Raw genomic sequence first — 18096 nt, forward strand, 5'->3', positions numbered from 1 at the left:
TGGCTGGAGTAGATGCTGCCCCTGGGTGGATCCTGGCCACTGACCAGGCTGGGAATCTCTCTGTCCCTGGCTTGATAAAAAGCAAAATGCCCTCAATGTCTTGGGCCAGGAAGGGCAACATAGAAACAAGGAATTAAAAAATAGATTCTCTATAAAAACATAGTCACTTGTTACCAAAAGGCAGATGCCCTGGAGGAAAGGGCCCCCTGGATTCCTTCAGCTCATAAACCCATCCGGTTCCTTCGGGGGCTCCTGGGGAATGTAAGGCACTGGTGACAGGGACCAAGAGAGACAAAAATCCCTGCCCTGAAGGAGGTTACATTCCAGATGAGATGGTAGAATTTCATAAAGAAAATAAAATAGAATTATGGGGGTAGAGTGGGGTGGGGAGGAGGAATTATATCAAGTAAAGTGGTCCGGGGTGGCCTCTGATGAAAGAGGCCTTTGAGCAGAGATCTGAGAAACAATTATGTGGGAATCAGGAGGAAAAGCATTTTAGACAGAGAGCTAGTGCAAAGGCCCTGGGGTGGAATGCCACCAGGAAAAGGTAAATGGCTGAGTGCTTTTTCCTGGGCAGTCTGGCGGCCAGCACCTCTCACCGGCCTGATCTTCTTTGGGGATTAAGGGTTGAGGGAAGGACGGAGTTAGGGAATATAGATCTAGGATGAAAAAAATGTATCTTCATACAACTAATGCAAAAATGGCATGTGGCTCGACACTCCCCATTCTAGGGTAAAAAAGTAAGAAAAAGCTTTAGCCCTGGAATATAGGATGGTCCAGAAGGAACAAGAATCAAGACAAGGGCTGGGTGTGGTGGTGCACGACTGTCATCCCAGCACTTGGGAGGCTGAGGCAGGAGAATCTCCATGAGTTCAAGGCCAGCCTGGGCTACATAGCAAGTTCAAAGCCACCTGAACTACATAACGAGACTTAAAAAACAACAAAAAAAGAAGGCAAAAGGGAAAAAAATAGAGAAGTTCAAATCCTGTGGGATCTGATGCCATTGGCCCCCCACCAAACAGAGTTCTGAGTCAGATGCATCTGGGGCACAGGGAGAAGTGAGCTAACACACACCCTGGCTAAAATGCGGGCCCTGCCTGGACGCAGATCAGGCAAAGCCAGCCAGGTCTCAAGCCAGAATGCAGTTTTAGCTCAGTACTGCCAGCTTTTCAACAAGGGTGGTGGATTCAAAGTTCCATTTTCTTTGTGACTTGTCTGAGCTAAACATCTGCATATGGCCTGCTTGAAAACGTGGTCTTTTTAGCTTCTGCTGCTTGGCCAGGATCCTGCTTCTGCCCTGGGATCCCCCAGGGGATGGAAGTCCCCAAGGGACTGTCTGCATCAGCTCTGGAGTCTGCTCCGGGGCTCACACTGTTGTCCCAAACACCGAAGGCTGGAGGTGATCCTTTTCCTCTTCCGCCTTCTCCTCCTCTGCAGTGCTGTTGGTGAGGGGTGGCCCGGGCCCACCGGGAAGCAGGTGGCCGGCTGCACTGTCCGGCAAGGGCCCCAGATGCTCAGCCTCAGCCAGGGCAGCCAGCAGTGCGGCCAAGGGTGGCCGCCGGTGACAGGCGTCCTGCAGCAGCTCGGCTCGGGGCCGCAGCTGCCCGATGAGCTCGTCCCTCTGGCACACAGCGGCCTGCAGGCTGTGGACAGTGGCCTCAGAGGTCAGGAGTTGCTCCTGGAGAGCCTCGATCTCGCGGACCTTGACGTGGCCCAGCTCCTCCAAGGAAGCGCGCAGCTGATGGTCGTGGCGGGCCAGACGCTCGGCCTGGGCACGCACCGTGCGCTCTGCCGCGTCCAGTCGCACCTCCAGCTCTGCCGCGCGCCGGTGCACTGCTGCCAGGTGCTCGTTTGCCTCCCGGATCCAAATGTAGTATAATTCTTTACCCACCATGTCAGGATATGGAATCAACATCTCTCCAGTTATAAAAAATTATGCTTTATCATTTTATTCTTTTGATTTGCTAATTCCTCACTGTCTTGCTCCATGGCAGTCCGTGTCTGTGTGGGGTGGTGGAGGAAGAGTAGAAATGACCGTTTCCAAGTTCATGGCAATTCAGCAGGCCCTGCAGCCAGACTGGTTCCAGTCCCTCTCAGATGGAGAGGCATCTTGTGAGGAAGCAATTTCCATAAAAAGAGCCAGAAAGTCCGTGGATCGAACACTTCTGTTTCTGGACAGCTGTCTGCGACTACAAGAAGAATCAGAGGTAAGGCTGCTCCACTGACCACGATTCCTTCTTGAAGCTTTACCTCATTCCCATCCATGACACCCCTCTGCTCCTCCTCGCACTTCCCTCACATCTTGGTCTGACTTACTTACTCCTCTTTTTCTTCTGTGAACGCTAAGAATTGTTCTCTAGGATTTTTAGACTCTTCTTTTCACACTGTGTGTTGTCCCTAAGCAGTCGTCCCTTAGTTTTAATTACTTGATAATTCTAAAGTTGTGTATGCCATCAAGGTCATTCTACTTAGCTTCAGAATTACATACTAGCTGTATTATATCACTAGACTGTCCAGCAGACTCAGAGATAACTGGACTCTTGTCTCATCTCCTCAAAGCTGTTCTTTCTTGTGTTCTTCCTCAGTACTTCATGCCATTTAAAGGCATCCACCAAATTCCTTGGTCTGAAAATTTAAGCTTTTTAAGATTCATTTTTTTTCCTCATGCACATTTAATATCTAAGTGTCCATTCTACTTGAATCTGTCTCCATAAGCCATGACCTCATCATCTCTGTTGACCAGTGGTTACCCTGGTTCTCTCTGCTTCCATTCTCATTTCTGTCCAGTCCATCTTGAGACCTGCTTTCCAGTAAATCCTTTTAAAGCACAAATATGAGCCCATTGCCCATTTTCCCACAAGAATTTAATGAGTCTACTTCATCTTTACATGGCATGGACAGCCTGCTGTAACTGGTCCCTGCCTTTTTCTTTGGCTCGTCATGGGCTGCTTTTTCCTATGGTCTACACTCTGGCCTTTCTGAATTATTAGCAGTTCCTTAAGGCATTTGCCTATTTCATTTTGGGGCTCCTGTACACAGACCTTCTGAACTGTTTTTTCTTTTCAGTACTGGAGATTGAACTCAGGACCTTGCGCTTGCAAGGCAGGTGCGGTGCCTCTTAGCTAAATCTCTGGCCCCTGTTTTTTATTTTCTTATTTCCAGCCATATTCCTCTTCTCTCTTCCATCTGGTTCATTTAATTCCATTCATCATCCTTTAGGACTAGTCCCTGATACTTCCAGGAAGTTGTATATATCCTTTGCTATGTCTTTAATTTGTATGTAGCCATATTTAGCACCAGTTATATTGGTTGCAGTGATTTCCATATACATTTGTCTTTATGAAATTGTCTCTTCCTTAAGTTCAATTTCTGTATTTCATTTTTGTGTCTTCACCATGTAGCAGAATGCCCAACAGAGAGTAAGCCATCAGTAAATATTTGCTGATGGAGAATGATTATACTGGAGTGAGAAGGGTGAACCTAGAGCAGCAAATAAGGAAGCCTGAGAGCAGAGTTAATGAAGTGGGAAAAGGATGCATTTACTAGGAGAGAGCAGAAGAGGTGAGGGGATGAAAGATATTGGTGCAGGGAATATCAGTATTTGAGATAATTTATGTGGAGTAATCCTGATCGGGTCCCACAATGGCAGAGGATTGAGGAACGTTATTTTGAGTCTGTCTGAAAATAAAAAATACAATTTGACTAATCAATTTAGTATATATGAAATAATTAGAGGAAACTTAGTTGTCATTCTGAATAAAGCTCAGAGTATCTGCAATAGAAGTCCACCATAGAGAGCTTGCCATGGATCTGGACAGTTAGTCTTGGCTTGCTAACAGTTGTTTTAAGCCAGTAATTATCTTTGTATAACCAGCAACATTTGGATACATAGACAGCAGGGCAAGGAATGTTACAAAGATGATTATTAGAAAGGTCAGATAAGCCTCAAATCCCTCATGTGTGTTGTTATAATCAGCCATGTCATTTCACATTACTTCTGTGTATTAGTCCAACAATAGGGTTCCTCTCTGCATCCCTTATGCCTACACCTTTGTCTTGATAGGATTATTACTAGTGCCCCTCTTTGTATAATGTTAAAGTGTTCCATTTTAGCCGATAAATGATATGCCCACACCTCTCACATTTGTGAAAGAGTTTCCAAAATAGGGCTGTGCTACTCTTGTGAAGAGACAGGCCTGTGTAATTGTTTCTGTATATTTGCATATATCTTTTCCTTTTTTTGTAACCTCTTTCTCATTTTATTTGCTAGATTGTCTTATTTAGAATGCTCTTCAATACTGAAGTTCCATAAGGTTCTGTCTTTGGGTTTCTTGTCTTTCTGCATGAATTCCCTAGGTCAGGGATAGGAAATGGATTTTATGCGAGGTGCTTGGAGCCCTGCCTAGGATCTATTAGCCATGTCTGCATGGAAGTAGGAGAGGGAAGTGGTGGCATTTTTCCAGGTGTCTACTGCTCTAGCCTGGGCCATTTCATTTGTATCACCATATCCATAACTTAAGATTCATATATTCAGTGGTTGAATTAAAACTCATTTGTACATCCCACTGATGCCTCAGAGTTAGCATGCTTAAAACATAATCATTTTGCTTTGCCCTCCCCTGTTTCTCTAGGATTGTTTTCTGTCTTTGCTCATATCACGATCTCCCAGGATTTCCAGAACAGAAACCAGTATTCATTCTAGAATTCATCTTCATTCTCTACTGAGAAAACTAATCAGTCACATTGTGTTGATCCTACCTCCTGACAGACATTGTGCCTTTCCTCTTCATCCCACTGCCATTGCCGTAGTCCAGGTCATGTCATCTTAGTAAAGTTGTATCCTACCTCATCCTTAAGTTATTTACCATACTGCAGCCAAAATATTTTATTCCAGAGAAATAGTCTGATTATGTTCCTCTTGCTTAAATTGAAGAAATTCCATCTTCACATTATTCCAGATTTCCTCTCTATCCCTCTTTCCTCTGAGGGCCACTGTTGATTTGTATATGTCCTTAAAAGCCTATTTTTTGCAGTTATATATGTGTAGCTAGTACATAGATGTGTGGGCCTGTTTTACATAAATACAAGTATATGTTCAGGAATTTGCTTAGTTTTCATTAACAGTGTCCTGAGACTTTTCCCCGGTGAATGTACATATTATTTTATCGACTGCATTCTTTTTAAAACAGCTGTGGAGGAAGCCATACTATGAATATATCATAGTTTATTTAAGCCTTTACTCTGTAGTGGATGTTTAGATTGTTTCTAGTTTTCGTTATTCTGAACATCTTTGTAAATGTACCATGGTGCATATGAATGAATGTATTTGTAGGAGAGATTGTTAGAAATGTAATTTCAGAGCCCAAAGATAAAAGCATTGACATTTTGATAAGTGTTACCTACTATCCCTCCAAAGAAGCTGAACTAATTTTTACTTTCTCTAGTTATCAAGACTTACAAGTGCCATTTCACTTATACTTTCACCTCAACTATGTTATCAGTATTTTATCTTTTTGCTTATTATGATGGACAAAAATGGCATCTCATTGTTTCCCATTTGCATTTCCTTACTGGTGAGGTTTTGTAGCTCTCCATATGTGGATAGGGCATTCACATTTATTTTTCTGAATTTCATTTTTACATAGTCTACTTTGATTTATCAAAGCTTGCCATTTCTTTAGAGGATTTGTTACAGCTCTTTCTATGGTGTAGATATTTGTCACTTCCCCAAAGAATAAGTCTGTCTTTGTCTTTCTTATGGCACATTTCATTAGAGAAGTTTTAATATTTTTTGTTTATGTGTTTCGTTTTTTGAGATGAGTTCTCACTATGTAGTTCAGGCTGGCCTTGAACTCTCAGAGATCATCCTGCCTTGTCCCCGAGTGCTGGGATTATACATATGCACCACTACCCAGCTAGTTGTAAGGTTTTTATACTCAAACATGTCAACCACATCTCATAAGCTTTAGTTTGCTTATGAAGGCTTTCATTAATTCAAGATTATAAAAATACTCAGGTCATTCTTCAAGAACTTACATAACTATATTTTTATGATTAGGTATTAGTCCCATCAAGATGATGTACAGTAGTCATCTTTGTCTTATTTTTTTCCAAATGGACAGCCTAGACTAAATTCTTTCTTTTCTTTTTTTTTCTTTTCTTTTCTTTCTTTCTTTTTTTCTTTCTTTTCCTTCTTTTCCTTCCTTCCTTCCTTCCTTCCTTTCTTTCTTTCTTTCTTTTTACTTTTCCTTCCTTTCCTTTCTTTTCCTTTTCCTTCCTTTCTCCTTCCCTTTCCTCTCTCCTTCCTTCCCTCTTTCCTTCCTCCCATCTCACCCCGCCTTTTTTAAAATACTTTTTACTGTGTTGCCTAGGCTGGTCTTGAACTCATCAGCTTAAGCAACCCCCATCCACACTCCCAGACTGACTGCTAGCCTGGCTAGACCAAACCATTTCTACACTCCTAAAGTTGTCTGTAGCCATGAGACTTCAAGATAGCATAAAGCAGACCTGAATAGTCCTTTGGACAAATAAAATCTCTTCCTTTTGTCCTTTTCCAGTTTTACCTCCTCAGTGTACATTTCATTTAATCTGAACTAGAACATGATGGTGTAGTGGTGTGTGTGTGTGTGTGTATATATATATATATTATGTATATATTGGTTTGTACATATAGGTGTATGTATAGGTCTGTGTATATATAGGTGTGTGTGGTATGTATGTATATATACATATACATATTCTCCCCCCTACACACACCAGGGATCATACTCAGGACCTTGTGTTTGTGAGGCAGGTGCAGTGCCCTTGAGCTAAATCCCTGGCCCTATGATGGCATATTTTGATTGCCTATTTTTCCTCAGCCTTTTCTCACCTACTTGGTGTTTTTCACAGCATGTTCTCTGGAGCCCTAAGGGCACTTTGAGGTGGGGGGGGTGTGCCATCCCTGTTTCATCTATGGCAGCTTTGTTGAGATCTCTTCTGTCCGTTGACTTCTGGGTAAAGTTTGTGTGAACCAAGATCTCAGTTACTGAAAATCCTTTTATCCCCTCTCAGGTCCTTCAGAAAAGCTCGATCATTGGAGTGATTGAAGGCGGAGATGTGATGGAGGAGCGGCTCAGGTCAGCTAGGGAGACAGCCAAGCGGCCTGTCAGTGGCTTCCTCCTGGACGGCTTTCAGGGGAATCCAACAACCCTGGAGACCAGATTGCAGTTGCTGTCATTAGTCACTGCGGAGCTGCCCGAAGACAAACCAAGGCTAGTGTCGGGTTAGGGTGCAGGCTGACCTTGTGGGATCCAGGCCGGGCATGTTGGGGCCTCGTGCAGGGTGCAGTCTGTGTGTGGGTGTGACTTCTAATGTTCTGATGTCTCCTGTCTGTCCTTTCTCAGCAGACTGTGAGGGAAGTTTCCATCAAGGCTGATGCAGAATGCAGAGCAGAGGATAATTGCCATGTGCATTTATTTGTTCCTCATAAGTGAGGACAAATGTACTATTTCCTCTCAGTGTGCCAAGTACAAGTATGTTTTTTATTCATTAAAACATGGTACCTGGGAGCAAGTATAAAATCATGTGTTGCTGTAGTTTAAATCAAGGAAAGATGAGGACAGGGCTAGGGTGCCTAGTGGAATGAAGATGTATTCTACAAATAAGAACCTTGAAAAAGTTCTTAGGTTTGAGACAGATAGTGAAATTGAAGGGACTGGCAGCACTGGTAGGTTGGTTCTTAGGGTTCCATAAATTGCAGGATTCAGTAGGTACTGGTGAGAGCAGATGATCTGAAGATTCAAGGTATAAATTCCAAGTTTCTAAATGCAATTGATGTCATATTAAGGTATGATTCTCTCTCTCCAAACATGGGTGAATCTGGAGGTCATTATGTTAAGTTGAAAAAGTCAGGCATAAAAATCCAAATATTTCATGATCTTACTCATATATGGAGTCTTTTTTTTTTTTTTTTTTTGCAGTACCAGGGATCAAACTCAGGCCTTGCGCTTGCTGGGCAGGCACGGTGCCACTGAGCTACATCCCAGGCCTTATATATGGAGTCTTAAAAAGTTGATCTCACAGAAGTAGAGAGTAGAATGGTGGGTACCATAGCCTAGGGCAATTGGGGAGAAAATGGGGGTTAGAAGATGTTAGTCAAAGACACATAATTACAGTTTGGAGGAATATGTTCAACAGATCTATTGTATAGCCTGGGGACTATAGTTAATGATGATATATTGTATTCCTAAAAATACAAAGGGAATGGATGTGTTCTCATTATTAAAAAGATATTTATATGAAATAGTACATTTGTTAATTAAGTAGGTGTAGCCATTTTGGGGGTATGTATACTTCTAAACATGCTATACATGACAAACTCATACAATTTGATTTGTCAATTTAAAAAAAAACAGTGTAGTCTTTTGTCTCACTTGATGTAATATACTGTTTCCCTGCAAATAATATTTAATTATGGGGTGCTCTTTTAGACTCCTTACAGGCTATTGAATAGTGTATATGTAATTTTATCACTTTTTTAAAAAGGTAGGCAAGACATACACTAAAGAGCTTGAGTGGTAGATAAAGCTCAGTGAAATCTTACACGTGAATAAACTTATGTGAAGAACACCCAGAACCAGGTATTTTCCTCACCCTGCCATCCTTTGTCCCCTCAATTTTAACATGGTTCTTTGATGTTCATTACTCCCTCCTCTATGCCTGTGTCATTCTAGCACAGAAAACAACTCAGCACTAGTATTTCTAGTCGTTTTCTAGACGTTTTATGTTAAGTGCTCACACATGTCTGTTATGAATGTGAAAGCTGGGATTGTTTTTCTTTCTGTGAGTGTGTAGGGAAGCCAGCTTCAGCTGGAGAGGAGTTCTAAAACATTACATAACTTGAAGGAAACTATAGTCAGGAAAACTGGCGTGTATTTAAGGGTTCTGCTTGTTTAATATTACATACGCCTTTTTTTGAACTTCTTTTAGAAATCAGAGATCATGTAAGCTTTTCTCGTTTAGTTCATGAAAAGAGACTATGGGTAGAAAAGCAAACATAAAAAATAGTTCTGAGCAGCCAGACTTGATCCCTACGTCTTGTTTGTGGCAAATTCTGATTGAGAATTAAAACTTCCAGAATGCCTTACTCATTACCTTTGAAGACATTTTATCCCATAGTGCAGACTTTTTATTAACAGAGAAGAGAAAAAAACAAAAGCCAGCTAGATTCTTAGAGTCTGTGGCCAGAGTTGAAATTCTAAGAGCAAGATGTGCTTATAAATGAACCTATGAAGCATATAGTAGACAGAATGTCTTTATGAAAACTAATTATGAAAAATTATGGACAAAATACAATTAAAATGAGGAAAGTATTTGAGGGAGAAATAAAATACACAACTTTTAAAAATTCTGTATAGTATATAGATAGACTATAAAGTTCCATCTAAGACCAGGGAGGTTGTCCAGAAAGGGTCAGAGTGGAAAGGAAACTTACAGTTACTGAGCTTCTTTCTGAAGTTCGAAATTGTATTATGTGCTTTTTAAAGTATCTCATTAATCCTCACAGTGATTCTGTGGAGGTATTATTGCTCTTGTTTTTAAAATGAGAAAAGTAAAGCTCAGAGATATTAAGAAATTTGCCCCAAACACAGCAGTTAAATAAATGGTAGAGCTAGGATTCAAGCCCGAGTCTCTCTCCATCACACCTTAAGTTCCTTCTGCCACACATTGCTGTCCACTGCCTGCCACTCTATCCTTGATTGCTGGTGTTCATTATCATTACTCTTCATTCTCTGATCCTTCAAAAGTCTCTGATTTCATTCGTGGGATTGTCCTCATGTCACTGTCCCGATTGTTACTTTTATAGGCTCATTTGTGGTGTTAGCCGGCCAGATGAGGTGCTCGAGTGTATTGAAAGAGGAGTGGACCTATTTGAGAGTTTTTTTCCTTATCTAGTGACAGAGCGAGGCTGTGCCCTGACATTCAACTTTGACTACCAGCCGAACCCTGAAGAGACATGTAGGTCTTTTGAAGTTAATCTCTGTCTTATCCTTAAGTTTCTTCTATTTCCTATTAATTTTGGCCTGAGTCATAAGACAAAAATATGTACACATCAAGCCAGTCTTTTATAAAACTTTATCTTTATTTTTTATCTGTGTACCCTGGCATGTTGGCACATAAAACTAGGTACTTAATACTATAAATACAGCTCATCAATATTAGGATGTGATTTTGTAGTGAGCAAAAACAAGACCTCTTCTGTTAGCAACCTGAAAGCATAGTGAATTATGATGAAAATCTAAGAAAAGAAAGCCTTTGAACTGCTTTATAAAGGTTAATTTGTTTTTTCACAGAAGACTTTTTGTTTGCTTTTTGCAAATCCCATGCAATTAAATTTCAGGGAGACTCACTATCATCTGATTCTCATGTTGCTTTTGCTTTTTGGGGTTCTTTGACACACCGAGAGGTGAAAACTGTTTTCCTCTGCTAATATTGCTTTGAAACACTACCATTTTCTTTTATTGTTTAGCTGCTTAGAAGTCAAGGCAAGCAGTTTCAGAGTCTAACACTCAGATGGCAGTGGCAAAGGACCCAGTACACAGGCTGTGGGCAGCAGTTGAAGCAGTTCTAGAAAGTATGGCCACCCCAACCTGCCCCTTGGCTCTACAGAGGGGCTTTCCCTTTCTTGTTCCTGTGCTCCTTTGAACTCTTCTTCGACCACTTCCAAGCTTAAATCTGAATAGGGCTCTAGACTTCTTTAAAGGTTTGTTTTATTCCCCACAGGTGACAAAAATTTCATTCAGAAGATGTCACACTTTTTTTTAAGGCAACTTATGCATTATTCTGAATCAGATTACTTCTGGAAATAAAATAAATCAGGTTGATCAAGTTCTTATACATAGGAGGTCGATTTTACTGTCCTTTTAGTCAGACCGGAGCATAATGTATGTGGATAGGCATACTATTAACACTTTATACATTTTCATGACTTCATTTTCAAACTAAATTATTTCCACCAGGACGAGGACAACTGTTAGTCATTCAGTACCATGAATATGCAAAGCTCTAAGAAGAACCTGATACTGAGTTCTCTGGAATAAACAAGTTCCTTTTTGGCTAGAGAAACCCAAATTCCTTTATGATTAAGAAAACGGAAAAAAGTTTTTTCAGTTTTTATTAAAGAATTATTAATCATATTTGTATGATATGTATGTGTATTATAAATAAGTCCTTTGCCAATTAAATAGTTAAAATTCTAAAGAAATAAATTTCCAGCAGTTTCACTAAATGACAAAGAGTTTTCCAAAATGTCAGGACTTTATTATGGTTTCCCACATCCACACACAAACTCACAGGAACAAGCTCTTTGCTCGGTGTTCAGGCTTTCTTTGACTTGGACAAAATTACCTTCCTACGTAATTTACCAGCCTATTCTCATTGGATTTTTTTTTTTTTTTTTTTTTTTTTTTTTTTTTTTTGGTACCAGGGATTGAACTTGGGTCCTTGCGCTTGTGCAGCAAGTAGCGAAACCACTGAGCTAAATCCTCGGCCCTCATTGGACCATTTTTGAAATTGTTATTGTTCATTCCCAAGATACCTCTTATCCATCTTCCCTTGTTCAAGGCAACTGGCTTTTTGTAGAACTGGTGGTGTTTTTGCAGTTCTTCCTTAAAGCAAAGAGTTCGAGGGAACAACTCAAGTTCTCAATTAATTCTGGATAATCTGGGTTCCCCAGAAGCTGAGAGTCTCTATACAGAAAATGTAAATTAAAGCCGTATTCTACTTCAGTCTGCTTGGAGTGTAGGCTGTTACAAAACCCAATTTATTTGCACGTACATTGTGATAAGGCACAGGGACAATCCCAAAACACATACACACACACACACACACACACACACACACACACACTGTACTTTTAAAAATCATTCCTTGATGTTGATTACGTTAATATACTTGTAACTATAATTTGTTTAGATATTATTGATTATCTTAAATCATTTTGATGTTGGAGATGATAAATTTGTGTCCTTCTGGGAGCATATTGCTATTTTTATTTTCTTGTGATTTCCTTAGGATAAACTTTCAAGAGCAGAATTACAGAGTCAAAGTGCATGAAATAATAACTAAAATTATTCCAGTGGCTACTCCTTATCTCATCTTCAAGACTTTTTATTTGTTTCCCCTTCAGTATTACAACAAAATGGGATACAAGAAGAAATAAAATATGAGGATCAAATAAAGAAAATTAAAACAACTGGTTGCAACCAAAAAATGACATCATTTGAAATTAATCTGAAAGAAAAAAAGTAAGACTTTTTTTAAAGCTTGGATTTTGATTTCTGACTTTTAAAATTTTGGTCTGTTTTAAAGGTTTATATAAGTGTTCTCTTTTCAGTTTATGACTTCATAAAATATTTATAGTTGGATATCACTTAGGCCTTCTCAAATTTGGTTCCAGAAAAACTTTTGTTCTGCAGATGAGTTTGTGTACTTTGTCAGAAAGTTGAAGATAGATAACCATTGCTTTAGAAAAGCTGTCGGAGAGATTAGACCAGATCCATTGTCTAGTGCCTTTTACTCATCTTGATTACCTTAAATAAGGACAAAGTGAAATAAGAATTTCCAGATACAAACTAATTTGTAAATTTTAAGGAATTTATATCATCTTTGTTATATACAGGTTATAAATCTTAACTAAAATATTTCCCTCAATAAAGAATGAACTAAGATATTTTGTAATTTTGGGTTTGGCCAAAAATGGTACTCAAGCCTAACAGTGAGTAGTTTTTTTGTGAATTTAGTGTGCTCACTTTAGTTCTAGGTTGTTTGTTGGTTTCTCTGAAGGGACATTCTAGGGATTCTAATCTTTTTTTAAATAATAGTATAGACTAGAATTTATGAAAGAATTAAAATCCAAGTTCTTACTTATATTCTTTTGGGACATGTTGATTGTAGGTCTGGAAAGGTAAAATCTACTCCATTTAACTTCTTGAAAAATAACCAACAAGATTCACTTCTGTTTTTAAAATGTCAACATAATATAAATGGTTACTGCTAAAATTCCCTTTAGATCGTAGATTTTATTGGAAATTGGGTTGTGCTTATTACCAGTGCTCAACTTGAAGTTTTAGGGACTTGGAGATAAATTCTGGCATTGCTCTTGACTGGGTGGTATTGGTCAAGTCATTTAATTTCTCTTTAATAGCTGGTAAAAGATGACACCTATGTTAAATACTACTTATTATGTGCCCAGCTGAATTCAAGCCCTCTTGCTATATTCACTCATTTAATCCCTGCCCCAACTCTTCGAGGTAGGCTCTTAATACCCTCAGCTTATGGTTAACAAAGACACAGGTAGATGTTAAGTGACCTGTCCAATTGAGTAATGGAGCCAGCACTCAAACCCTGACAGGCGAGCCCAGAACTCTCCCTCTAAACCTCCAAACCCCCATACTCTTCATCTGTAAAATGATAATAAAAATGGCCATTTCCAAGAGTAGGTGCAGAGGTGATACAAGACAATATATGTGAAGGTGCTTTGTAAACCACAACAATCCATGGAAATAGAAGGTTCTACTATACCATGTCTTCTGATACTACTGTAGTTCTGGTAGCAGGTGGGTGAGAAGTGTCAGAACAGCATTTCTGAACATTGTTTGCCTTTATAGTATGACAAGTAATGCTCAGCATGAGTGAGTGACTGTGCAAATTTCTTTACTCCCCAACTTGGAGGTTACATGTCAGAGGAAGACTCCCAAGTCTTTCTGATTTCATTGTGTTCTTTGTTGACTTTTAACAGCATTTCATCTTAAGCAGGTGCCAACACTGAAAATTTACCAGTGATATTATTAAGCATTGGTAACCTCACCAGAAGCCTAGAGTGTGGATTTCTTATGTTCTTCACTTGCTGACATGTCACTGTGACCTCCTTCCACAGGTACCGGGAGGACTTTAGCCCCCTGGTGAAAGAATGTTCCTGTTACTGCTGTAAGAATCACACTCGTGCCTACATCCACCATCTGCTGGTAACCAATGAGCTGCTGGCTGGGGTCCTGCTTATGATACACAACTTTGAACACTATTTTGGATTTTTTCACTCCATCCGGGAAGCACTAAAAAGTGACACACTGGCACAGTTGAAAGAGCTCATTCGCAGGCAAGCATCTGGAGAACTGGGAAATACAAATCTGACTCTGCATTGAGCTTATACCATGGTTATAACATGGGAACAAATGAAGAAGAAATGATCTTAGCTTTATTTTTTTGTTGTTTGGGTTTTTGTTGTTCTTTTTGTTTTTTTTTTCTTTTTGAAACAGGGTCTCACTGTGTAGTTCCGGCTGGTCTTGAACTCACTATGTAGCCCAGGGCACTCACAGTGATCCTTCTGCCTCAGCTTTCCTGAGTGTTGGGATTACAGGCATGTGTCACTATGCCCAGAATGATTTTAGCTTTAAACATTTATATTTAAGGATAAAAATCTGCTAAATTAAAGAATATCTGAAAAATATGAGTAAAGTAAAGAATGGCTTTTTCAAACTGCCCACATGATAGTGAAGAGGTGTCTTCTAAAAACTTAAATCGCCTAGCCAAGTTTGGTGACTTATATGCCTGTAATTCCAGTATTTAGGAGGCAGAGACAGGATTGGAAGTTGAAGAGGCCTGCTTGGGCATTTTAGTGAGAGTCTGTCCCAAAATAAGTAAAAAGGAGGGCCGGGAATTTACCCAGTTGCCCCACAACTGCCTGACAAGTGCAAGGTCCTGAGTTCAATTTCTAGTACCCTCCCCCCCCCAAAATAAAAAGGGCTGGTGATGTAGCTCAGTGGTAGAGTCCTTGCCTAGAATGTACAAGGCTCTGGGTTCAATCTTTAGTACCACACAAAAAGTAAAAAGAAAGAAGAAAAGACTTAGGTGGCATTTCTTACATTGGTAAGAAAGGGTTGAACCGTGATCTTCAAAATGTCTAGGCTAATTCTTATTACAGTAGACCCTTGACTCATAAACTCAATTCGTTCAAGAGGTCTAGTTGTAATTCAGGTTGGTCAATTAATGGCTCAGGCTCCTCTACACAGCCTTCAAAGTCTCTCTCCTGTATATAGGCAGATCTCAGTATCCTGAGAGATGTTGGCCCGGGATTTCTCAATTAACCCCACACAGGAAAGGATGTTGTAATGTTCCTTTCAGAACTCTTTAAGGGTTAAATCTGTATCTGAGACCATCTGGAAGCACAAGTGGCTGGCATTTGGGCTGTAACTCAAGACTTTGTAAGTTAAAACTAAAACTCTGATCATAACCCAAGTTGTTCATATGTCAGGCTGGCCATAACTCGAGGGTCCACTGTAGTTGACAGAAATTCACCTGATGGCTTTAGATGGGAGGAGACACTCTTAAAAGGGGAGATGAAATTGTAGGGGCCACTGAAAGATGAACTGGGACCTGCGGGGTGATTACTTCATAAGTAGTGTAACCTCTGTGGACACACAGCCTGTTAACTGGAGGAGGAATCTGGCTGATTTGATGGTTTTCTTTATTTTGACCGTCATACTGTCAGGGGCCTCTCTTTGTCTTCCAAGTGCTCTGCTAGTGTAGTCACTCAGAAAGGGCTCATGTGGCTTCACCACACTTGTGTCTTCTTGTGTGGACCTCACACAGCGCTCCTGTGATCACATGGCTCAGGTCACACCTTCATTTGGCCACTTGATCTGTTTGTGGCTTGTCTTCCTAGGGAGTGTACTTACCAGTTAGGAGCCCAGTGGTTGCACAGCTACTTTTATCTAGTTGCACAAATCCACCGTGGTCTTCCCTCCGGGGTCATAAATAATCTAAGCTCGTAATAACTGTAGCCCTATCTCTTGTGGAGATTCATTCTTATGTATTCACTCGGATGAGCCACCAAGCTGGCCAATTAGATGATCATTTTCAGCTGCTCAGTTGTGACGCATGAATGCAGCACTTAACCTCTCCATTGCGTCCTCGTTAATAAGTTGGGGCAGGCAGAGCGATAGGACTAAATAAACTTCTAAGATTCTGCTGGCTTTAAAATTTGAGAAACAAAAAGCTTTAGATTAGAGTCTTAGCCACACTTGTCATTCTTGTTTATTAATCACTATTGGCCTGACTTAAAAATTCACCAGTACCAGGAGTCAAGTAACATAGTAAATGTATTTGAGAACTTAAAAAGAACTCCAGCCTGTGAATTTTGAAGTGATTAGTGAATTGGCATCAGAAAATCCTTACACTAGAGTCATCCTTGATCATATGATTTTGTCATGGTGTTACCAAAGGAGTGACATTTTTGTTGATAGTATGATAGACAGGGAATTTTTATTTTCTTTGAACTTTTTTATATTTGTCAACTTTAAAGTAAGGAATATGTATAAACATAGGCACACACATACTCTTTATAAAAATAATAATGGAACCAAAATGATGCCCCTTTTTTGTATGGGTAAGAAGTACATTTGTTTTACACTCATGTTATATTTTGCTGTTTTTTAAAAATTTAGTGGCCATTACTGTTCAATAATTTTTTGTAGTTCTTATATGGCTATTATATATTTATGTGTTGGGAGCCCATCTATGTTTCTTTCTTTAGTAATATAACTTTAGCATGAATGACAGTGGACACTTACAGAAGCCAGAGTTTCTGTTCTCAAGGATATGATTGTCTTAAAATATGTTGTTTTTTACTTGTTCCTGTGTTCATATTCTTGTTCAATGCCAAAACCCGTTGCTGAAGAAGTATCAGTATATATTCCAGAATCTATAAAAAATTTATGAGTTGTATTTATGTCGAAAACACTGAAAATTCTGTTCAATGTTGTTCACTTCCTTGGTTCTTTTTCTTATTAGCACATTTGAAAGATTTCTTTAATGCAATAAATCTATTAAAGGTAATAGCCAGTAAACAGTTTTGATTTTAAAAAATCACTGTGTATTGCTTTCTGTAAATGTTAGTGAGTCTATTAGACAAAATATTAAATTTCCATGGTTCCAAGAATGTTCTAGAGATTTCTTATTGAAAAAAACATTTTAAAATACTTTTTCCATCTGTAGTCATTGTTTTGAGAACTTTTATACTACATGCAGAATCCAAAATGGAGCTATTACTCAGTGATATACATTATGAAAATTCCCTTGCCTGTCTCCTTAAGTTGTACAAGTAGCATCTGTAAGGCATTCTGGTGCATAATAAGAATATTATCCATAATTTCTGAAGCATTTTAATGTTGCAGGCAACTTAGTAAATGCTTTCCATACATATCTCATTGACGGCTGTGAGGTGTGAATACTATTATTCCTGTATTAAGCATGAGTTTCAGGAAGGCTGAGTTAGCCTCCCTGAAGGTCTACCAAAAAATTTGGAAAAGTGGAGCCTTTTCTATCTTTGGGTCTATCTATCCCTTCTCAGCTCCTAGGTTAGATTCTGGCTCCATCTGAGTAAAATTCAACAGTTAGCCATTGCACTAAGTAGATTCTCACTTATTTTAGCCATTGCACTAAGTAGATTCTCACTTATTTTGACTTGCTCCTGGGTTGAAGGGACAGAAAGAATCAAGGGCTGACTAGAAGGTATTGGAACAGAATCAATATAAAATATATGGATAATTACATAAAGGGATTTATAAGGTAGGCTTATAGGATCAGAAGTGGAAGAATTAGAAATGGATGTCTGTGTGTGAGAGAGCCAGAGAACCCAGTAGCAGCTGAAGATCAAAGGCGCAGTAGACTCGCTGTAGTCACCTGGAGAGTCTCTACTGGAAGGCTAAAGAAACTGGAGAACAATGTCCAAAGGCAGTAGTGAAGATTGATGCTCTTCCCCCCAAAATCAAGGGTACATTTCCTTATTCTTTCCCCTTTTATTCTGTCTGGAATAGATTGGTACCAGCCACATCCAGAGTGGGTCTTTTCCTTAGTTTTCTGGCCTATGTGTCAGTTATCCACAGAAATGCCTAGAGCATGACTAATCTGCTGGGACATTTTTATTCAAGTCAAGTTGACGTATCACAGTCAACAGTCACAGAGGGTTACCATTCCAGGGGGGAATAGCTGGCACTGGTTCATGCAGTCCACAGTACCAGGCTGGCCCCTATGGATGCTCACTATTGGTTGTCAGTC

The 18096-nt window shown here is 39.7% G+C and overlaps 1 protein-coding gene and 1 pseudogene across 6 annotated transcripts in view; one reads left to right on the forward strand and one right to left on the reverse strand.

The window, feature by feature from the left end:
- Positions 1-16875, forward strand: part of Qtrt2 (queuine tRNA-ribosyltransferase accessory subunit 2) — a 41779-nt gene extending 24904 nt beyond the window's left edge. For all 6 annotated transcript variants that reach the window (XM_021263546.2, XM_087215784.1, XM_087215786.1 and 3 more), the window contains 5 exons: positions 1995-2207; positions 7054-7253; positions 9848-9999; positions 12170-12287; positions 13919-16875. In XM_021263546.2, the coding sequence (XP_021119205.1) occupies positions 1995-2207; positions 7054-7253; positions 9848-9999; positions 12170-12287; positions 13919-14183 (948 nt within the window). In that variant the 3' untranslated portion in view covers positions 14184-16875. The remainder of the gene's footprint in view (positions 1-1994; positions 2208-7053; positions 7254-9847; positions 10000-12169; positions 12288-13918) is intronic.
- Positions 1295-1915, reverse strand: LOC101714205 (vimentin-type intermediate filament-associated coiled-coil protein pseudogene; annotated as a pseudogene).
- Positions 16876-18096: the final 1221 nt, after the last annotated feature.

This window comes from Heterocephalus glaber, unplaced genomic scaffold (assembly GCF_053883595.1).
Source record: "Heterocephalus glaber isolate CG9 unplaced genomic scaffold, H.glaber_assembly_v1.0 deba00000122, whole genome shotgun sequence".
Lineage (NCBI taxonomy): Eukaryota > Metazoa > Chordata > Mammalia > Rodentia > Bathyergidae > Heterocephalus > Heterocephalus glaber.